Genomic DNA, 23,774 nt, shown 5'->3' on the forward strand with positions numbered 1-23,774 from the left:
CAGCCATAGCCTTGCAGAGGAACTGGCAGCCCTGCCACAGAAAGAAATCTCTGAAGGTGTTGATGCCACTCTACTAGGGGCTCTCTGAAGAGCCTCCAGGGTTCCCTCTTGCTAGGAACAAGCTTACAGCACTCTAATGCATTGATAGAAAACACCAGCCTATTTGCAGTGAGAAGCGTGAAGAAAAGCAGAAGCTCTAACCTTGAAGATATTACATTTCCAGCAGAAGACTCTTTAACTCTGTTAGTCTTTCTGCATTTACCAGTCCAAGACTGATCCAGCTGCAGGAATCTTAATTGTTAAAAAAGTCCACTAATTATTTTTGCATGAATTCAGCTAGTCACCAGCTAATGCTCACAAGGTATTACTCTTCCACAAGGAAGATACCTTCTTGGAGCGTGGTGCTGTAAGAAACCATGAATACCTTTGTGAAGCAGCAACGTTCACTTTTAGATGCCCATAATTTGAACGGTATTACACAGAGATAAATCTAGATCAGTGATCCTCAATGACCTAGATTCAATATAGAAAGCTTTTCCCTTGTCAGGTTTGTTAAATTTGTTTGAAACACTAAAGGAGAAGAGCCATTAAGTCAGATTCCCAAGTGCCATTCACAGGGACCTTTGCCTCCAACCCGTGAATCACTAGCAGCATCTAGTGGCCTCAATAAATTAAACAGGAGATTTTTCAGGTTGACTGTGGAATGAAATACAAGCAAATCAGTTCTAAGCAATGTTTATCAGCTTATTTACACAATTATCTTAAGTTACAGCAACACCAGCTTTACACAGATTCCCTCAAATACTTGTGCAATTACTGTAAGCCAAGGAACTCCTCCTGTCTTCATCAATCTGGATTTAGCCCCAAGGACATGTCAGGTAGACTCTGCCATCAGCACAGCCTCTGTTACAGTGATCTGAGCACAGTAGCAGGAACCTACCTTTCCACAAGGCTGGTGAGCATCAGGAGAGTTCCCAGAAGCAGCATACCACATTCACATGGCATGCAGGAGCATAACCTGGGAGAGAGATGCTCACATAGTCTAAGAATAACTTTACACATCAAGAGACAGTACTACATGCTGCTACTCCAGTTCAGAGGGAGGAACAAAAAAAAAGTCAGAGCAATTGAAAATCAGTTCCTCCCATATGCTCTTGTTCTGACAGCTTCTCAAAGGACAGAATGTATAGTACAGCTGGGACAACTACAAAATCTAAAATAGACTAAAATGTAAAAAGATGAAGCAGACAAATCCCCATGAATTTCCAGCAACTGTAGTAACTGCTTCTTACTACATCAAGGAAGAGAAACTAAAGCAAAGTGAACATACAGATACTTTTATTGCTCACCTTTTATACAACAGCACACCTTCAGCCATTTTCTTTCACAGCTTGACAATGTTTATGTACACAAAAAACCCAGCAAGAAGCATTATGTGGCTTTCAGTAAAGAAAAAAAAACCAAAACGTCAGAACACCAAACTCAGCCAGGTTTTGTTTTCTGCAGCAATAATAAAAGGGCTTCCTCCAGGCAGGAACTAATCTTCCCAGGCCGTAGTGCATTTCTTTGAAAAGACAACCCCCAAAACAAATTGCCCTAGATTTGCTGAGCCAGTGGTATTAACTTGCAAATAAAATAAACTTCAGTTTGTAACTTCTAGCTGATTTCAAGTAAAAATTAGGTTTGGAGGAGAAGCAACTTGTTTTGGATGGATGCAGGTCAGTTTGAATTGCTACACCTAACTACAGGCCTACACACACTATTGGTTCACAATTTAGCTTAGTTTGAAATGATCTTTGCAGATTTTGGCGGCAGTCAGTCTTCAAAATTGAGCGGGTGGGAAAACTTTGTTTAGCAGGAAATAAGGCTACTGAACGTGGCACCCACAGTAGAGCTCATATAATAGACCAAAAACCTGTTCGTCAGAGGGAGTTCACGGTGTGCGCACACACGTCCGTGTAACGTCACCGTGACTAGAACAAGAGGTCAGCAAGTCAAAAGGCAATACTCCAAACCGATATTAGAACATGTAACTGAAAAATTATTTGGGGGAAAAAAAGGCAGAAATTCTACTGGGTATTATAATAGACAAATTTGGCAGGTCTTGGTATTTCTCTAAATCAAAATGGAAGGTAAACACAGCAGGCAGACTCAGAACAAAAGTGTTTTGAGCAGAGGGAACCAGTCCAACTTCCAAAAAGCATGGCTATTAGTCGATGTTTAGGGTGCAGTGAGCAGTGAGAATGCCTTTAATTCAGACAGATTGGAGGTGGGTGGGGAGAAGTCTACACAAAGTTGTACTTTGCTCAATGGAAAACATCCCAGAGAGATTCTACCTGCTGTGTACAAACCTGTACAAACTAATTCAAGCAGCAATTAAGTAAGGCCTCTGAAACCAGGTTTCTGTTATGTGAGCTCTCCTGAAGTGTTTTTAGCAGCCTCAGCTGGTGAAGTGTCTTCCTTGTCCAAAGCCAGACTGGTTATACTGATAACCTCCATGCTGGAAGTGCTGCTCAAACTGCCCTCCTTGATTAAAGTTCTGTCCACCTCTGCCCCCCCAGCCGCCTCCTTGACCTCCACGGCCACGACTGCCACGGCCGCCCCTTCCTCCTCCACGCCCACCCCCTCGGTCACTGTGGGACCCACCATCTTGGTATCTGTTGTCTTGTTGGTAGCCGCCACCACCACCCCCTTGGTAGCCACTTCCAGAATAAGACGACGACTGGTAGCCACCATAGCCTCCTCCTTGGTAGCCACCACCACCACCATGGTAGCCACCTGTTTGAAAACCTGCATCTCTGTAGTTGCTCTCCCTGTAGCCACCATCCTGGTAGCCACCACTTCCGCCATCTGTCCAGCCTCCTTGAAGCTTGTTTCCTCTTCCACCTCCTCTGCCGCCATGATCATAACCACCACGTCCTCCTCGTCCCCCTCGATCGTGGCTTCCTTGTTCATGACCTCCTCGCCCTCCATATGAGTCATAGCCTCCTCTTCCTCCTCGGTCATGACCCCCATGGTCATAACCTCCTCGCCCTCCATAGGAAGACTCGTAGCCACCTCTTCCTCCTCTGCCACCGCCTTGCTGGGGACCACCTTCCGGTCTTTTCTGCCATGGTGGCATCTCAGGAGGTGGTGGTTCAATTTCATTGGGCCTTCCTCCTCTGTCAGGCACTCTGCCCATTAGCACCTGCAAAGGGAAGGGAGAACTGTGATAGGAGTTTTAATACCTCACAGAAGAGTCCATTTACTGAAAGACACCACAAACAGCAGCCACTCCACAATTTTTATACCCAGAGGCAAACTTTTCTCTGTTTGAACGTGACAGAACTCTGTCTCCAGTAAATAAAAATTAAACAGGGATTATCTAGTACTTGAAGCACTGCTAACAAGACAAGTCAGGAGACCTGTGTTTTTTGTTCACAGGGCAGGCACACCAGCATGGGCAGCACCAATACAGCCGCTCACCTAACTGTTTACTAGTGCAGACTGCTAATCTCAAACAAGCATAGGGCAACACAGGCTCTCAGTTAGTGTTCTGACTTGCTGTAGAAGCCATTGGCTTGATAAACAGGGGGTAAAGAATTCAATTTTTCAGTAAGAACATGCAAAAACTTACACAACAGACAGGTGTCACACAGCACTAATCAGAGTTGAGCAAGGCTCTACAGGTCTCCAGCTGTCCAAGTATGGTGTGATTTAAGAATTTAGCAAGACTTGGACCAGGACATTTGCACTGCTTCAAATTTCAAAACAACATAACAAAAGAACTTCAATGGAAGTATGCTACTTTGTTATTTCATGTTACTGTCTTGGAAAACATTTAATATTGGTAATGGAGATAAACTAACAGAATATGGATCACCAGCAGGGTAGTTCCTAGTAAAACATACATACAATCTTATGATACAGTCACACCTGTCTTACCACTTAATTTCTTACACTCCACACTCCAACAACACTAAAAAGATGTGAATATTTTTGGGGGTGGATGGGCTGTCGTCAAATCAGCACACCACTATTCTCTCCTAAATTACAGTTTTACCTGAAACACAGCTGGTATTCAGAAGGTAGAAAAGCATGCATCTATACTCACAGTTTTTAAAGCACCAAGTACACTGCTGTACATAGCTACTGAGCTTCATGTTCTGCACGTATGCTTTTGTGAGCCTATTACTATAAAATCATAACTTTTGAAACAAAGCAAGTTGTTTAGTCTAAATCATGTTCCTACTATGTCATTATTAGAACTACATCCTTGATTATCATCTATTTGTGTACACATGACAATCTAACTTGTGGGATCCTTGCTTTGTGATCTTAATATACTCTATTTACATAGACCAGAAACATAGTTATTATGTAGGTCTTATTTGAGACACACTGACAGAATTAGGTAGTAACAGTGTAATGACTTCAGTAATTCTGATCAGACAGAGCAGGCCTGCTCCCACTGAAAGTAATAAAAGATATTTCAGCGATTTTTTACTGCCCCAAAGAAGGGGCACTGTAAACCTAAACAGCTAAAATTCCAGTATTCATAATGCACTGATGCATAGTCTGGAATATCTTATCCTTTATTTCCAAATTCCACTTAGTATTCTAAAAAAAAGCAGGATGTATTACTACATTAAAGTTACTTAAATATTCCTAACAGAACAAACCATTTGTCACCAAAGGTACCTTATTAATGGCACATGCAGTCTTCTCTCGGATGGACCCACTGCTTGTTCTCATAATCTTTGACAGATCTTGCCGAGCTGCCAAGAGATTTGCTATGGATATAGTGCACTTAGTAGATAAGAGGGCACGTTTTGGCTGGTAGACTTTAGCCAGTTTTTCTGTTTGACTCTGTTGAAGAGAAAAAAACCAAAGCCCAGTCAGCTAAAGCAATGGGACACCTCACCAAAAGAATCAAATCAGCACTGAAAAACTAGCCACTACTGCAAATAGAACAAAGAATTAATAAAAAGGCAGTGAAAACCACTTTGTAACTAAGAATTACTGCAACAAAGCTAGCATTTGTCAAATTAATTTCTTAAGTGAATAGGAAACACTATTCTGACTGAACTGCCAATGAGCTGACAATTTTAACAATATATACAAGCAGACTGCATTACTTTCAGGCAGTCAAATACAGACTAGAAGTGTGTCATATAATTATATGAACTACTGCTAATGTCTAGAAGATATTGAAACACATCTGTGTTTAGCCTCCAGACCTCCTACTGTGCCTGCACCCTGACCCGCACCCATTCCAGTTAGATCATAGCATCACTCCATCTCCAACTCTGTACCAGCAGAAAAAGGTTAACTCTTTCCACTCTTCATTCCAGTCAGCTTCTTCTCAAAGACAAGGCATCAACACATACTGGCAGAACTAAAGCTTTCAAGTGCTTGTTCTAATTCAGTCCTTTGTCTTGAAAACTTAGTGCCCAAACAAGAAATGAGATCCTACAGTCAACTTTCCCTTGTATGCAGTCTCTCTTTCTCTACTGTTAACCATTTTAACCATTTTGGCCTTTTTGAACATCTCAAAAGTTTTCCAGCTGACAGACACAATAGAAATCTGTGCTATCAGCCATGAGCTAATACACCAGTTACCTCTCTCTTCAGTTATCAACAGAGTGTAATGTGGGATGCAGTTAGGATAAACCAGGTTGTAATCCGAACATTTTTTTGTCTGGATCCCAGATGACAGAAGTGAGGACAGGCAAACCAGGTTTTCCAGCATATCTCAACAGGGCAAAAAACTCAGGAGCACATTTTAAAATTCTAAAATCCTATTTTCCGTCTAAAGACGGAAAACTGTCGCAGAAACATGACGCTGGCTAAAGATAGGAAAAGCAAAAGTATTCACCAGAGTACTAGTATGTTTTTCCCTAGCAAGTTTGACTGAGCTCTGAGCACAGTGTTTTGGTGCTATGATATTGTTTTAGGTGAAACTTGAAATTTTCACTTAAAAAAACCCTAATAATAGACTACAAAGTGGGTTTTTTCTCTGCTGTTTCTACTATCTGGAGAAGTGGCTATTTAGTCATACTACTGTATTCTGATACTTTTCAAATAAAAAAAGAATATGGTACTTCATGCTAGAAGTTACTGTTAAAATAAATTGTATTGCATGTCTGGAATACTAGAGCCACATTCTTCAATTTTGTATTGTTATTTTGTTATTTTTATCTGAAAAAAAAAAGATTTGCATTTCAATAGATATAAATGTGTATACACAATTTGTGGGTTTTGTGAAAAGACTTGTAGCTAGTCAAGTTCAAAAGCATCTAAAAATTCTCCTAGTTAAAAACCCAAACATGCATGGATATGAATACCAAAGCTATAACACAATTAGAAGTCCCTGTTTTTTAAACATAATCCATGCTTCTACTCATTTTTATTCACTATTAAAATACTCAAACAATCAGCTAGTTCTTCAATCATCTACTAAAAAATCTGACATACAAGGTTTAATAGATATTACACCAGTAGAAGTCCTACTCATGTGACAAAACAGAAAAGGGGACAGGCCATAGTTTATTACTAAAGTACAGTTGCTTTTTGATTAAAAAATTTATCAAGAAAAAACAACTGATGACTCTATGTGTCACAGTTTGCACTAATAACTCAATCTCAAACACTGTCAGCAGCATAATTAAAAGCATGCTAGCATATCTGTTTTAGTCCTAGAAAATAAATTATATGTACTATTTTTTAAATCTTGTCATTCTTTTTCACTATGAAACATGGGAACTAAGGAAACCATGTAATTACTTTTATAGGCAGAATATGTATTACATACTCAAGAGAGAACAGATCTCATGTCACAGCCACTTGCACAGTTCAAAGACAAAAGAAGCACATAAAATATTACCCTGTCTATGAGGTAAGAACAAGTAGTGCCTTAGCAGTTTTTTTCATGTGCATCTGTGGAGTTGTGCTTGCAGACACACTTTGAGATAAGGAAATCTGATCACTGTGGACAGCACAAAGTAAGATAAGGGATGGTCAACAGGAAGATGCTTTTCTACCATCACACAGAGACAGCATTTAATGGTTCACATTACGGTACTCTGAAAGTACATGGCTGGATCACTAATCTTCTCTATTCTTTTCCAGTGGCTTTGGTGTATAGTTACACACCATCTTCTCATTATACATACTGTTTTAAAATCCAACAAATCAGTTTTAAGTAAAATTTTTTTAGGCATCTTACACTGTCATAAACTTCTTCAGAAATTCTAAACAAAAAATGGACAACACCTGCAATTATTCTTTTACTCATAAAGGATGAAACGATGCAGTTTTCCAGAGATACTTATTATAAAGTGTTACCATCAACCAGGACTTCCCAGCAAGTTGTTTGTACCTTAGCTCTATCTGACCAGCCAAACGACTGCACAGTAACATCCAAACGTTTGACCAACAGTTTTCTTCGGACTTCGTATTCGTTGACTATGGCTTGATTAATTGCTTCAATTTTTTCCTGAAACAAAAATTTGCAAACATAACCTGTAGATTACAGATAAATGTTTCTACTTACTAAATTACTAATTACTAAATTATGTGGATGAAAGAGAATAAGACAGAGACAGTATGCAGAGTTTAAGACTGCAATTATCTGCCTTGTCAAATGGACTCACAGCCAAGCTATGCTCGCTGATGCAATTTTCCTGAAGGCTTCAAAGGCTCTGTTATGTTCAGCCTTCTACCATTTCTAACACCACAGATGTCTTTTTCAGAAGGGCCATAGAAACTGCATACTCTGCTGAGGCATTTCTCAACACCAATCAGGACAGAGAAACAAAAGTGAGAAAATACTACGGGCATGAAGTTGAAGCAAGACCGTATATAAATCCTAGGGACCAGAGAGTCCTTGCCTCCTTAAAAAGTAGGAAGGACAAAGATAGAGGAAAAACAGTAAGTGAAGTACTGTAAGAGGATCTTGATTAAAGCACAATCTGCATACAGGCAAGCCAACAAAGTGCCCTACAGGGAAAAGCCATTACAAGAAACACACCTGGTAGCACACAGTGTCTAGTCAGAGCAACAAGTGAGATATGCACCATTAGGGAAATAATTTATGTACTGACTGAAGCCTGGCTGGACCAGGGTGCTGGGGTCCACTTTCAGTCTCAAAACAACTGCTGGAGGAAAGAGAGTGTTGGGAGTAGATGAGCTACAGCCTTAAGCAAGAGACACAAGAGAGACTTGCACTCTTGCAGTAGTAGCCACAGCTTTGTGCCAGTGCAGCAGCAATGCTTAACCCAGGCACCATCCTCCAAGAACAGCAGGTGACAAATTCCAGCTGGAAGTGACCTCACCTCTGCAGCCTGGATGTACAGCCCCTCTTAGCTCCCACCTGTATACTCACTGCCTCTTGGAGAGGCTATCAAGGAAGCAGACTACTCCAAATGAGAGAAAGAGAAGGAAATTATGGACAGACCCACAAGTTGGCTACAAAGAAGCCAAAAGAGGGGATGTGACACTATCTCAGCAAGGCTAGGTCACACAGACAGTGCTGGTAAAGGGCAGGAGAGGAAGGTTTAAGCTACTGCATAAGCATGCTGGTCACCATCTGTAAATTGCCTTTATTTTGGAGAAGTTTACCCTGCGTCTGGACATACAGATTCATGAGAAAGATTTTATCAACTGCTGAACATTCATTGTACCAATATGTATGTTATACTGCAAGAAACCGTCTCCTTATCTTCAGAAAGAGAAAAATCATACTGCAACACACAGAATCAAGACCAATACTTCGTTTACCTAAAAAAGGGCAACAGGCTCCAATACCTGCAACTACTCACCCAGTGAGCTGGTCCCAGTTGTTTCTTCAATAAAGGTTTTCCAACGTGATTAGGTGGAACCTTTGCTAGAGTTTCCTTCAGCTGTTAGGAGACATATAAGGATATAAGCATTGGCTAAAAAAATTAGCTTTTCAAGATTCAAATTAAAGGAGAGGACTGTTGGACAGTCAAAGGCATGACAAGTCGTTTTCTCTGGAACAGAGAACCAAGTACACTTCTTTTAGAAAGCAACTATTTTTATATTTCTGGTAGTCTCAGCTATAATTACTTAAAAATTAGGAGAAGGGACTATAGAGTAGATCTACAGACAAAACAGAAAGTTACCATGAAGGTACAGGTCTTTTTGAAGACAGAGTGATTATTCTACTCGTCATCTCTTTAATTCAGAAAATCCTCCACACTTCTATCAAAAAGACTGTATTAAGATTATGTGAAATATAAGATGACTAAAGAAGGACCTCACTTTACAGTCAAAAGGAGAAAATCTTTAATACAAAAACTTAACTTGCATTTTAAAAGTTTGGGCACAACTTAGATAATCTATCACGTCTCAAAATTTCTGAGGACTTCAGGGGTAAGAAATGAAATAGCAGTGACAAAAACTTGGACCAAAGTATTGGAAGAAAAACCAAACAAAACAACTTCACTTCTGTTCTGCTGCAAACCACATTTTTCAACTTCCTTGCTGTTCATTCCAGCAGTTGATTTAAGACTTTCAGTGACCTACTTTTCCAATGCTGCTGAGCCAAATTTATTTAACTTGAAGATTTTAAACCTAAGTTCTTCAAATAGCAGAGGTAGCAGGTCATTCAAGTATCAGCAATTTCTTTTTTTAATGTGGTGGATCATTAACAAAGAGAGTCAATTATACAAAGATCCTACTCCAAACTGTACAAAACTTTAGGAGAATCTCTTTTTATAAACATCATCTTACAGTCAAGAGCAAAATATTCACTCTATGTTTTCACATTTTGCTTAGTGATGTATTTTCAGTTACAAAGTGAAATTTAAGTTTTTCAGCTATTAGTCAGATTTACTTTCTCCTCAAATCCTACCAACATTTGAAGTATGTGGACTGTAAACACTGCACCTTATATACAATTTCTAAAAACTCTGTAGGTCAGAGATTCCTGGTGTATTTTATGAAGCTCTTAAGGACTGTTAGGGTTTTTTTGATACATCATTGAGATAACATTAATTTAACCTTACAAGACAATGTAAAAGAAAAGTGTAATAGTAAAACGTAACAGAATTCCCAGATTAAGAGGATTTTGATCTATTTGGTATCTTGTATTTCTATAGTTTCTTTAAACAGCAAAGCTTGCTAGCATTGTTCATTGTTATGAATATTTTCTACCTTTTACAGAAAATGGAAGTACAGATTTCTTATGTGTCTATTTAGTACCCATGACAGTGCCAAAACCAGAAAACAAGCTGCTTCCATTCTACAGCCTGGACTTCTGATGGAAAACCATCCTCCTCCTCCTGTCAAACCAAACTGGTTTCTTGCAAAGAAACAGAACACTATTTCAGTTGTTTGGATTTGTTTAAGGACAATGAAACAGGTCAATCAAACTCTGAAAGTATTTTGGGGAGCTTTACAATCATGTCTGTTCTTTAAACAGGTTCTCTTCTGCTGTTCTGCTCTACCCTACTCTGCAAGTCCCTAAACGTGACTTAAAAGCTTTCTGTCCCCCACCCTTGGTCTGTGCACTGGACAGTCTGTACCATTTCATTTCTCTGCTTTACAAAGTTATTCAATCAAAAGTAAATTTCTTTTTAAAAAAAATTACAGCAGCCTGGGGAACACACACATGGTAAAGAACAAAAATAAATGGAATCACAGGAACTGATGAAGCCTTAAGGAAAAGGTGAAAATTTTAGTTACACTACCTTTTAACATAAACATTTTTAAAACATTAGTTTCCTGTAAAAATTAGTCTAGGTGTATTTCTTGGAAGATACTTCTCTTTAACATTCCTCCCGAGGCCTAAGCTCAGCATTTTTCACGTCTTCTGCAAAGAGTGATGACATTAAAACCTAGACCAGTCACCTTGGAAGGCAGTGATAGCAATAGTCCCCGACCTTGAGCCTTGGCATGAAAAAAGCCTTTAAATTAATTTTCAAAATCCTGACTCTTGGCATACTCAGTATAACACAATAACTCTCCTTCACAATTCCAACATTGGAGTTTCACAAGAGACAAATCTCGCCCAGGCAGCAGAACTATTTTATGTCAAAACAGTAACATCATAAATACTCCAATTTTCCTTTATTTGGATCTTACTTTTTTTTCAATTCCACTGAAGAACTGGAACATCGTTATGTTGGCGGGAGGCTTGGACATGCCTAAAGCAATACATATGCCTTTTAGCTCCTGAAAGACTTCACTGCCACCTCCTTCCTGGGCTTTTTTAGGAGGGGCATTCACACACAGCATTCTGGCAGCTTCCAGTTCTGAGATGAGGTATGCTGGGGTAAGAAAAATCAGATCTGAGCATCGGATATAGCAGAGTTAAATTATTTTAGAACCAGTGAAAACTCAAGTGCTTACAACCAAAAAAATGTGTAAATGGACTGTTTTAGATAGAGTGTGGGCTAGAACTTTTGTATCCACAGAACACTCATATTTCTAATAATCACTGAGTTCAATGCTAGAAACACAACAAACAGGGGACAGATTCAGTACAAACCATCAAAGCCCGGAAAAAATCCCTATGATTCCAGTGGGTATTAATCCCAGAGTTCAAGAGAACACAGCTCTTTTCCCTCAGGCTTAGCCCAGCAAAGATAGGAAACAGAGAACATGGAATCAAGTCAGAAGAGTGACTGGGATATGCACTTTAGGAGAGGCAAGCAAGCACTCCTTGAGGCTCTAGGAAAGAAAGCAAGCAAACAAGTAGAGAGAAGCGAAATGCTGAAGGAATCTCCTCGACTTCCCCAGGCAAAATGCAGAGCGGAAAAATAATCCCACTTAAAGGTACTATTGAGAGTTCAGGTTTACAATAACTTCAGAAAGGAAGGCTTTAACTGATGAAAATAGAAACTAGAATGCCTGCAGTTCTCTTCAATATCAGAACTGAAAGAGCCTATCACCACATTAGACCTCCTTTATCAAAAAAGAAAAAAGAAAAATCAAAATCATAGTTTCTGAACATGATATAAACCCAAAATTTCAGCATCAGATATCAGTTACAGTGATATAAACAGCTTTTTTTGCAGTTGTCACAATTTTAAAGTTTGAATTTTAAAAAATGCACAGGTTTAACCAATACTTTTACCATGAATCACACTGACTGACCTTAGCAATAACATAAATAAATGTTTCTAAAAATAAGAATTGAAAAACAGATACTGCAGAGAGACTTGTGAGCAGGGAAGTAAACCCATGGTTATGCAAGAGCAGTTTACTACTTATAAAACTGGGACAGATAAAAAGATTAAGAAAAGAATACAGTGTTTTAGTGATCTCTAGAATTTCTTCAAAATTTCTAGAATGTCTTCCACTAGACACAGAACACCTTATAAATTAGAAAATACTTAGAATATGTAAAGCAGTTAAAAATCCTTTTTAAGTTCTTTCAACAGTACTTCATACAGGTTTTTCTTATATTGAACTTTCAATTATTTACACTCTTTTCAGGTCTCCTGAAAAAAAAACTAAGAGCAGCATTTTGTTTGAAGAATTCAGAGATCACATCTAAGCTACTTTCAACCTCCTCTAACAGTGACTGAAATTTTTAAGTCCATCGCTGTAAGACAAATGTTCTTCAGACAGTGAGTCTTTTTAGCAGATCTTTTCTGAACCAACTTGAAACTTGTACTTCTTATTTTTGCAGATACCAGTACTTAATATTGTATTCTAGCCATGCTTACACACCAAGGCAATCAATCCTAACTACTTACATTTACTTGGTGCTTTTCCCTCCCAGCAATTCTGCTACATCTTCCAATTGGCATAAACTGTGCTGCATTTTGTTAAAATGCAAAATACCCTGGCATTTCATTACAGAGAGTTATTCTGTTTCTCCAGAAAAACACTGTTTTATGGCTCACATACAACAGGATAACTAATAAGTTTGCTTAATGCAGTTGAAGAAAGCTATGCAACTATCATGGTACACAAAAAAGGAGTCTGGCACTATTGGAATTTCACATTTGACAGTAAACACAGCATTCCTGCCAGATGGGATAGCAGAGTTCAGCTCCTGAACATGGCCTTATATTACCAAAACGTACATCACAGAGGACCTCTGGGATAAACTGTGTGTCACAGACAAGCCAGACCTACTGAATGGCTTGGCTTACAGAAAATAAGCTGAAGGGCCGATTGTTTGAGCTACAAAACATCTTAAATGCAACAACTATCTCACTTCATCTGACGTTTTTGAACATACTATAAAAAAAAAAAAATCAGATTAAGTCTACTCATCTTTCTCCTACTGTTGAAATACAGGAATCTAAACTCTGTAATTTCTTACATCTCAGCTGAAGGCAGAACTACATTTGTTTTGAAAGGTTATAGAATCAGCAGCAACTGAGGAAGCAAATAAAACATTATGTTAAAGATTAGATTAAAATCAGTACTACAGTTTCTAACTCTGACGTTTTTAATTTTTTTTATTTTAATGTGAATCAGTATTATTCAAGTAATTGAATCATTTCTTTTCCTCTAACATTTCCTAGGCAGAAATAAAACCAATTTAGCCATTGAGGTCCACTGGGTGGAAAACAGAAGAAATCACCACCACTCATGTTAATTTCCTTTCAATCAGCAGAAAGCAACACTCCAGTGATTTACAAAAGAAGAGGATAAAAAGAACTGGAAATTGGGATAAAACATTTTCTCTTTTTCACAACAATTACAATCATTGTCAGTGTAGGAAAATGCAAGTCTTGTTGCACCTTGCAAGTCATCACACTGAGGGCTCCAAAATGATGATGCATCTGATGATAGTGGTCATTTTTACAACCATTCTAAATAAAATTCAGTGGTTAAATTCTGGCAGTAGTCTTCAAATTATTCCATCTTTGGTGTACCTTTTGAGAAATAATAGGTCAGGCTTTTTCCTAGCAAATGTGAAAAGGTTAATACTCAGAATATTTTCCATCATATACTGGCTTTATACTGACTGATAAAACCAGAAGTGTGATATTCTGATGCTGCAAATTACAGAAAAAAATAATGCATGTTTTTAGGTAACTACGTTGTGGCACACTGTGGTAAACAAAACAGTATCTCATTAAGTGTTAGAAACAATACTGTGAATCTTGCACAAAACCAGATCTGCTTGCAAGCACCCTTCTAACTTACTAAGCAGCAAGAGACAGTTCTTTTGATTATGAAGGCGTTTTGTCACATCTCCTGATGTTAATGATGCATATGGACAGTTCATTTCAGCCAGCAACCCACTCATTTCAAGCTGAAATTCTTCTGCTTCATTTGGACCTTAGAAAGAAAAGGACAATAATTTGTTTACAGTTAACATATATGGGGTTATGATTAGAATTAATTAGCTACTTAAAAAAATACATGCTTTGCTCCAGTCACTATTTAATATTAAAACCTGGTTTTAATGGAAGCCGAATGCATTCCTTAGGTTCCTCAAAGACACAGTACAACCTATTTGGAACTATAACATTCTTCATTATTGTAAAATTACATTTCACTGATGTAGCTTTCCCCCTACAACAGACAGGTACTAACAACTTCTACAATGAAATGTGACACTAAAAAATTCAAATCTTACAGGCATACTTTAAATATCAACTAACTCTTCCCACTACAAATATATTAGAGAGTTCTGACAAAGTCATAAATAATAACTATGGTTTATAAGTTCTCCTTAAGAGTTTTTACTGCTTCTCCCTGTAAGATCATGTTTGTCAACATCTTTTATTTCATACCAATACCTTTAAAAACAATTAAGTCACATAAACCAAACCTTTGACTGATATTTCTGTCAAAAATTACTGAAACTAATTTGAATTTGTTAAGAAAAAATTAGTGATTAATGAGAGGTAACATTTTTTATCTTTTGAAACGAGACTTCAGCCCCAAATGTCTGTTATTTACAAACTCAAGGCACACAAAATGAAGGCAGGACTTGATAGTGCTCAGCCAACACTTTTCTATCGCTGTGTTTAGAGAATTCGGAATAGGTGTTAGAATACTTCTGGACTGTATTTTTACACAAAACATACAGGAGAAATCCTATACTACTAGAATAGGTGAGATGCTGTATTGTTACAGGGAAAGGGAGTGAAATACATTCAAAGAAGAAAGGACGAACATGTCAAAAACAGAAAGAAAGAGGAAAAGAACAGATGTTGAGGTGAAAGGCAGCAACCTTTGGCCACTGAATAAACAGAAAGCTAAGCTCATAAAAGCATTATGAGTTAATATATTAGATATTCAGAAATGCACGTTATCATACGAATTTAACAATTTAATCTATAGAATGTCATGACTAGTTGACCCAAAATAACATTTTTTTGAAAACTAAGGTTTGCGTCCTCCACCAAAACAATAAACAAACATTTTCAGGCTCCTTCTCAGAGTTTTTCATGAAAAGGGAAAAATCATAGTATGCACAGCATTAAGGTAACCAAAAATGAAAATATGGTTACTGTAGTCATGAGAATGTTGCCTTGAACAGTAGGTATTTCTTACATAAAAATTACAAACAGAAGCATTGAAATAAAAGTGTTCTCATAATCTAATAAAACGTCTACAAGTATTAATGTTTCCCTAAATACACCTAAGAGCTTTAAAAAAACTCTATGGTCGAACAATTAAAAGAAAAAGCTAATTTCAGAAGAAAGACTGTTTGGTCCCCACTGTTATTTCAGTATCTACTGGCTGCTCATTAGGGAAGTCTGAGGTGAAAAATATCCAAAATCTGGCAGCATGCAGACAATACTCCTTGGTACAACAGATACTGTGAGCCCAAATCTTTACAGCACACAAGAACACACATTCAGTGCATGTTTGTGCTACTTACTGTTTGTTGCCTGCACATTTTCCTCTAGTTTGCAGAAGAGCCGTAACTCAGATACCAACCAAGCACAGAGTTTGGTGAACTCAGGGGAACTGGCTCCCTGAGAGACTGCCTGAGTCAGCGCTCCGTCGTCTAACAGTGGACCTTTGTAACTGAAAAGTAAAACAAAAGCAATGCTTATTAATGTTTGCTGTGACCTATGTCCTTTGATAGATTTATTTCATGCTGTATACATATTGAGAGCCACACCCTCAACACATCTGCAGTGCTGAACACCTGAAGGGGCGATGTTCCTGCACTGAACTGCAACAAAAAGCACACTGAAAACACCTGAGTAAACTCAGTATTTCCGTGTGCATCGGCCTACTGCCAAAAAGACTGTGTCACAAAAAACCATCATCAAAGGTTTCATCCTCGAGAATGTTATACTTCTCTGCCTCCATCTCTTTAAAAAGATGTTACTTACAATACACCTATCCAAGGCAAAAGCAGTTTCATAGAATCATTCTCGAACTCTACATACTGCTTTACAGTATGTGGAATAATTACTGCTGAACAAGTGCATCCTTTCTGTCATTTCCTATCACGTACTAAAGGGTTGCCATGCAAAACAAAGCCTTTGATACAAATGTTACAAAAGTGATCTGTATAACAATATCCTCCTTTGAAAAATCACCTCCCTGAAGGGGCACAAGAAAAAGAAAAAGAATTAGTTCTTTGCATAAACAAAGTAAGCCAAAAATCAGACCTAATGTAAGAATGTTTACAGATCATGTCTTAGAAGACATAGCTTTCAGGACATCTGTTTGCCGATAATCTCTCAGGGGAAGGAGGAAGAATAGGAAGAAGACTGCCTTATTAATCAGGTAGAAGCACAAAGTCAGAATTTACCAGAGTATTTTTTTTAAAAATGCACAATATTATTTTGATATACTGCACTCAAACCAGAAAGACATCCAAGAGTGCACATAACCAACCAAAATCCCTCTTTGCAACTCCTGGGTAAAGTCACACCACTACATCAAAACAGTCCAGTGAGTCCAGGTGACCCTTAGCAAACGGAGGAGTAAAACAAAAATCTCTGAGAGCACAAACTGAAATGTTATTCTTCTCACTCTGCTCTTGTCCTTAACGTCACATACAAAGGACGTGGCCTTCCCTGCAATGGTCTGTTACTTCATCCAACTCAAATGATGAAGCCACACTCAAAAATAACTTTTACCTCACAGAGCAGCTTGACTTGAGAGTTAATCTACTAGCAGCTGGTGGGAAACTGTAATCTGATGTATTACAACCCTACTCCATGACCACAGTAGGCTGGACGCTCCCAAGAAGCTGATTAGAGCAAGTTTAAGACCCATCCCACAGACGTTTCAGACCTCCACATGTACAGGAACATCTGGGGCTCAAAACAGAAGCATCCAGTTATAGATCAAAGTAGAAGGGAAGCGATGACAACCCTTTTGCTTTGGCAAAAGGATCAGGATTTAAGTCACTAGTCATGTCAGAGGCCCCTTTTCTAAAGTTTCTCTTTGACAGATAAGACATCTTGACTGTGTTATCTCTGATAATTATGACTTCATCTACACATCTATCTGGCCAATAATCCAACTTGCAGATTCCCGACTGCAAGCAGCTTTTTCCTTCCTTTCTCGCCAATTGCACATGTTCTGGAGCTACATTCCTCTTTTGGTAACATTGTGCTATCTGGTCTGTTTGCTTTTCCAACAGTTCAACAAACTGATTTACAAGGCAAGAGGCCACTATCTGAACACCTTGAGCACAATTACAAAAAGAAACAGTTCTGACATGAAGTGCTATAAAAAAAAAAAAAATCCAGTAATATATTAGAAATGTCTTCAGGATCTGATTAGAAAAAATAAACTGAACCATGAAGAATTGTGAAGGTACTGCCAAAGCATAAAACCTCAAACAGAGGTCTTTCCAGACACCAGGAAATAGAAGCCCTTCAGATAGGTGCAGCAGTTTTCCCCGTTGTTACCATTACAGTTGAAGTCTCATGTCTTTTGTCCTCCAATTTTCTTTTCAATCTTTGTTGCCAATCTTGGTTGATCTGACTTATCTGTTCACCTGCTTTCACCGTTTACTTTATTTGTTTATGCTGAAAACTGACAGCATTTTCTGTCTATAATTGCAAAGAAGGGGAGCACAAATCACAAGTCCTTCAAGCCAGTGATATCCTTCTTAACACACAAAACAAAAAAGGAGCCAATCACAGTGCGTTCATCATGTCACAGAGACCTTTTCACATTTCAGGCACAGAAATACCTGCCAAAACAGAAGCCTATTTGTCAAGCTTTGGAACTAGCATCACCAGCTTAGCCTGGAAATATAATCTTTGTTGGAGTATAATGACTCTAGCCACAAAGTGATTCATGGGAACTTGGCCAATGTGAGTAAATACAGCTGTTTGCACAGAACCAGCAGCAGTGTAATCGTAGCTGCCTTCTGAACTCTCAACAGCTTACAGACATGGGAGCTCACAACAGGGCATGTTCTCCGAGCTCTTCCTTTCATATTTATATAACTTTTACTGACTGTGACAAAGTAACAGGTTTAAACAGCAGAAATTTCCTGCGCTGTATTATACTAAAAAAAACGTAAACAGGACAGATCCTCTGTCATTTGCAATTCTTTTCGTTTTTTTTCACCCAATATAAACGCTGAAAGCTTTCTTCTTGTCTGACATCTTAAAGGGCCTCTTTATCCCTTCCCACCCTCAGCTAGGGCCGCTCTGTCCAACAGAGGGGTTACCAACGAGACAGCACCGCATGGATCAAGGAAACCCCCACGCAGAGAGCCGTGAAACGTCCGCCAAGGCCGCAGAGCTGAAAACCGGCCCGTTTGGCCTTGGGGCACCATCACCGGCCCGGTTCGGGGACAGCTCTGACGAAAAGGGGCCATTCCAGGGGTTGCCCTGCGCCGCGGCCCTGCGGGGCGGGCAGTGGCGCCGTGCCCCACGCCGGGGCCGCCCTCCCGCCCTCAGCCCGCATCGGGAGCCCCGCACACCTACCCCAGGTCCTCCAGCGACTCCAGCACGTCGTTCTCCAGTAGCTCGACCTCCATCCTGCGGCGGGGCACGGCGGGCGGACCTGCGCGACAGCAGCACTCAGCGCCACCAGCACCCGCACCCGACCTCCCGCCGCCCGCCATCCCCCCCGCCAGCCCGTCCCGGCCCCGCGGGGGGAGCTCAACCCTCACACCCCGCCCTGCGGTGGGGGAGTCCCCAGTGCCCCAACCCCTCTTCTCTTTCTCCTTCTCTTGCTGATCCTGTCCCCTGCTCCCCCGCCCCACCGCCCCGCTGCCGCCCCCGCCCCGCTCCCTTCCCACGCACGGCGCTCGCAGCTGCTGCGCCCGCGGCTGCCGGGTTGGCATGTCAGGGCGGGACCGAGCCGGGCAGGCCCCCGCCTCGCGCTTCAGCCGGCTTCCCTCGGGCCGCCGCCTCCGTGCCTGACCGCCGCCGCCTGCTCGCGCGCCGGGCTCCGCCTATCCGGCCAAGCCGCACAGTGTTGTGAAGCTGAGACGGGGGCGTAAGGGCGGGCACCGGGGTGTCTGTGTGGGACAGGAGCGCGGCACGAGCCAAGGACCGCACTTCTTTGTTCAGGCAGTACCGCGGGCAGACCCGGAAGGAGAACACGCCTCTCCCCGCCGCGGGGCCCACGCTGGAATGTGCTGCGGCGAGCGGCGTCGCGCAACGGGCGGGAGGACGGGGCGGCGGAAGGGTCAAGCCGCGCCACGCAGCGAGAGCGCGTCCCCGCGGGGTCTCGCCGGGACCACAAATCCCGGCATGCCTCGCGCGTGGCGAGGCGTGTCGCGGGGGTTGCCCCTGGGAGAATGACATTGATAAACCGAAATCGTTTCAGTTCAACTAATAATTTGGATCCGCGGGACTCGTTTCTCCTTGGGCGGCGCGGTGTGCAGCGGTGCCCCGCTGTCCCGGTGAGGACGTGGCGTTCGGGGATGCCGAGGGCTCCGTGCTGGCAGTGAAACCCCTCGAGGCAACGCTCTGCCAGCGTTTTTTTTAAATTATTTTAAATTCTGGGGGCAGAGGAGGGGTGTAACAGCGTTCACTTCTTCCAGTCACTCAGCTGCCAGCATCTTCAGCGGGAAGGCCGTGCACGTGGATACAGATCCATCATTAATGACAAAACTTAAGTTACAGGGTTACAGGGGACAATTTTGCCTGCTCTGCCCAGCTCTGTCAGGCAGCACTGCCCCCCTGCCTGAGATGCAGCAGTCCCGCAGAAAGCACATCGGTACTGGAAAGGAGGCATGGATAAGAAAGCAGGGTTTGTTCGGATGGCTGGGCCGTGCCAGGGAAAGCCAAAAGCAATCCCAGTCCCTCACCGGCAGTGAGCTGATACCGCAGGAGAGGAGTCCTGTACTTCATGAAACTGCCCTTGGCAGGCATAAAGAGGAAAAGCTGCAGTCAAAGTACGAAGCCTCTTGTAGCCTCAAGATACGTCGGAGGATAAAGAAACAGTACCTCGAAGGACTAGAAATTCTTCACTAACAGACAGCTCAGTCACCAGTTCTGCTACTAAAGACTGGTCAATCTATACATTTATGGGAAAACTACTTCCCTAAGACTAAAATCTTAATGTGAAAGAAATAATATGGCTTTCCTCTTTGTGTATTTGCTTCTAGTTGTATAGCGGCTGGTAAAGTGTAGCCTTAGGCTACTTCAATTTTTTTAAAAACAAAAAGAAATTAAGGTTTCTGACAAGCTGTCTTATCACTGCTGTTAAGAATTAGCTGCTTTTACTCTAGTCCATTAATTTGGAATTTATTCAAAGCATTACCAGGTTTTTGCCTGGGAGCCTTGCCTGGTGGGTAGTCTAAGTTGGGGTTTTGGAGGATTAGATTGTTTCCTCACAAATTCAACACTGCTGCTGAAAGTTTGTGACTTTGTTGTTGGTGGTGGTTTTGATTGTTTTTTTTATATTAAAAAATATTAAAAAATGGTTGAGTTCACCTTGCTTGCACAGCTTAAGTGTACAAAGCAGTGCCGTATGTCCAGTCTGGCCTTGCTCCTCAGTTGCTGCTGCTTCTCATCTTTATAACATTTAGCCCTTACTTCTGAACTTTCTTTTTTTCTTCCCACAGGCAAGGACTAGGAGCAAGCAGTACATGAAAAAATTCATTTTCTTATACAGACATTGTTTCTGTGTCCACTCCTGAATCTGCACATGTTGAGAAGTGAGGATTTTGTGCTAATTTCAAGGGAACATTTGCTGTCATCTACATTTCCTGCACGTAAACGCCATATTGACACTACTCAGATGATTCAGATAAGCATAGGCAAGGGATAAGGACTGTATTCATCTTGGCACTCAGCTAATGACATCTGCCTTCTGAAAGAAATAAATAGATTTCTCTCTTTCATTCAGTTGTGCCAACACTGCATGGTAGGGACAATTTGGAAGGCATCTTCTCCCGTTTGCATCACTTAGTTCTGCAACTGCATTATTGTCCTTTCTGTGCTGTGGGAACCAGCAGTCTCTTGAAAACCATATGGATCTTGTGGCTGGGGAGAACAATTGGAGGTGTGATGCTAACCTGGAGCAGGCAGCTACAATTTTCTCCTAAGGACAGGAAAGAGAGCTTTGTTTTGTCATTCTGTGTCTCATCAGTTGTGATTTTTTCTTTTCCTATCTCTGTAGGGTTTTTCATCACCCAGATTTTGGAGGCATGAGAGGTGTGAATGGCAACTGTACAGCATCCTGGCCCTTCCAGAGGAAATCCATTTGAACATTGGAGAGTTAGTTTTTTGTTTGGCATACAAGTGCTACTTGAACAAACTAATACTGTCCCAAGCAGTTTGCTATTGTGCAATGACATCACAGAACTCTCTAGAATGGTTACTTCTGGGAGCAGCAGCCGCTCAGGCTGTTGGCTCACACCAAAGCTGTAACTGGGGTAGATTTCCATGTGCTACACAAAGCTCTGCAGACTTGTCAACCTGCAGAACTGAGCTCAGCTCTCCTCATATTTGTTCTCTCCCTGGTTTGAGTTTGCTACAGCTACTTCCCCATCTCACTCACAGGGAGCTGTAGGTCTGGGAGTCCATGTGTTCCTCAGGCAGCTTCACAGCAGTGTCCTGGCTGGAGCCATACATGACTCCCTACACTGTGCCAGCACTGAGAAAGCCATGTAACACCAATTTCCCCTATGGGAAGAAGCAAACCAGCCCAGGCTGCTGCTGTCCTCTCCATTCAGGAGTGGACCACTGTAAACCCCTTCTGGCCCCCTTAGCCCTGGAGGGATGTGGATGTGTGTGGTGGATATTGGTCAGGTGCTCTCACGCTGTGAGACACAGGTTAAGGAAGTTGGCAGCCTATGTGTGGCCTGAGGCCCCACAGCCCAGAAGTATTTATTCTGAGAGGTGTGAGGTGCTCCACTGCTTGGATGCCAGCTGTCATTTAACAAAGACAATTGGTTTCCTGTGTATTTGCCTTTTGTGATTGACTGGTTTTGGTGTGTGGGATGATGTGAGCTCTGACTGAAGATAAAGGAGGCTTCCTCCTGAGCAGATTCTCTCACATCTAATAAAGCATAAGGTTGCAGCCCCTCTGCACCAGAAGAACCTGCTGCCAGTGTGGAGGAAGCTTGTTGAACTTGCCCAGGTCACTGAGTTTGAAGACATACACCCCCTGATGGTTTAAACCTCACTTCCATAGGAAACCTGGCCAAAGACAACCTTAAGGCAGGCTTTATTTCATTACAGCCAAATTATTTTCAGTGTTTACACCACCCCACCTCAGGTCTTCCCTCTTTGCTCTGTGGTTGTCAAAAATCCCCATGACAGAGGCATCCTGAAATTTGCACTTGTGGAAAAGCATGAAACACACTGGAGTGTTACAAGGTGCAGAGTGTGCATATTCAAGTGCTGCTAATCACCAAAATCAAATTTTTTATTGATTTCTCCGAGGATGCTGTAGCTTTTTCAGAGTGCTTGGATGCAGCAGAATCCAGCCACTGTGTTGCAGCTAAAAGACCACTGGCTGCCAGACATACACCTGTATTTGCCAGGTGTATAGGAACGTCAGTTCCGGGTCAGACCATGCTCTGAGTAGCCTGTTGGTAGTATAACTAAAAGCAGGTACCATGGGAAGATCAAGAGCAGGACAATGGCATAGGACACTTCCCTTAATACTCTTGCAGCTTCTGACTACTTTCAGCTCTCCAGACTCCTAAGTCCTTACTGCTGTGCTGTAAGGTTCTGCCCCAGTAGAGATGAGAGGGCACCAGGACCAGTTTAAAGGGTGGACTGTCTAAGGCCAGTTGTTGAAGAGATCCATAGTCTGTGTGTGCCTGTGTCTGTGGGTGCTAGCAGGTCTGAGTGCCAGCAGCACTCAGGGGACCTCTGTTGTTTGTCATGATGTATGTTCCATGACAGACTTTCATTCCAGAGAGGGGAACATGATTATGGCATTGATCCTGTTTCCGTTTTTAGAAGTGCTGTTTTCTGGTTTTATGTGTGTTCATCTGTGTGGCTGGCCATGTGCATACACCCAGACATGTTTGTGTGTGTGCCTACTGGGAGTACACACTAAGCCTTGACACTGGCTGGACCTGAGGAGATGGAGATGCAGGCAGCTTCATAGCTGTCAGGCTACCAGGTTTAGCATCTCCTGCAGGCAGGAGGTAATTTCTGCTGAGGAACATGGTTAAAATGCAGCCTTTGTGTGGCAGTTAATTATTTCACCAGCTATACTGTACCAAGTTCCTGAATGACTTATCAGCAGAAATGCATGCTTACTGTATTTTCTAGAGTAGCTGGATATCTGCTACTCTGATGTTTCGAATACAATTAAAGTACAGGCTGTCCCTTCTAGACACAATGTTTGAATCCATCCCTGGATTACGTCTCTATCAGCCAAAGGATGTCAGTGCTATGGTAATTAGTTTACTAGTCAGCCTCTGCAGGAGCAAATTGAGGAGAAAGGGA

The 23,774-nt window shown here is 41.3% G+C and overlaps 1 protein-coding gene across 2 annotated transcripts; it reads right to left on the minus strand.

Annotated features, from left to right (window-relative positions):
• Positions 1-1,321: 1,321 nt before the first annotated feature.
• FAM98A (family with sequence similarity 98 member A) lies at positions 1,322-19,357 on the minus strand. Of its 2 annotated transcripts, XM_027735084.2 has the most exons (9): positions 19,158-19,357; positions 18,837-18,915; positions 15,806-15,954; positions 14,116-14,250; positions 11,089-11,273; positions 8,802-8,882; positions 7,361-7,477; positions 4,681-4,848; positions 1,322-3,187 (listed from the first exon to the last, which is right to left on the minus strand). In XM_027735084.2, the coding sequence occupies exons 2-9, from the start codon at positions 18,887-18,889 to the stop codon at positions 2,441-2,443; spliced, it is 1,635 nt and encodes a 544-aa protein (XP_027590885.1). In that variant the 5' UTR covers positions 18,890-18,915; positions 19,158-19,357; the 3' UTR covers positions 1,322-2,440. The 2 variants fall into 2 exon arrangements, with proteins under 2 accessions (XP_027590885.1, XP_039245409.1); XM_039389475.1 differs by lacking the exon at positions 19,158-19,357 and having other exon boundaries at positions 18,837-18,987.
• Positions 19,358-23,774: the final 4,417 nt, after the last annotated feature.

The sequence above is a fragment of the Pipra filicauda genome, unplaced genomic scaffold, assembly GCF_003945595.2.
Source record: "Pipra filicauda isolate LSUMZ 115617 unplaced genomic scaffold, ASM394559v2 scaffold72_size3293161_pilon, whole genome shotgun sequence".
Taxonomy (NCBI): domain Eukaryota; kingdom Metazoa; phylum Chordata; class Aves; order Passeriformes; family Pipridae; genus Pipra; species Pipra filicauda.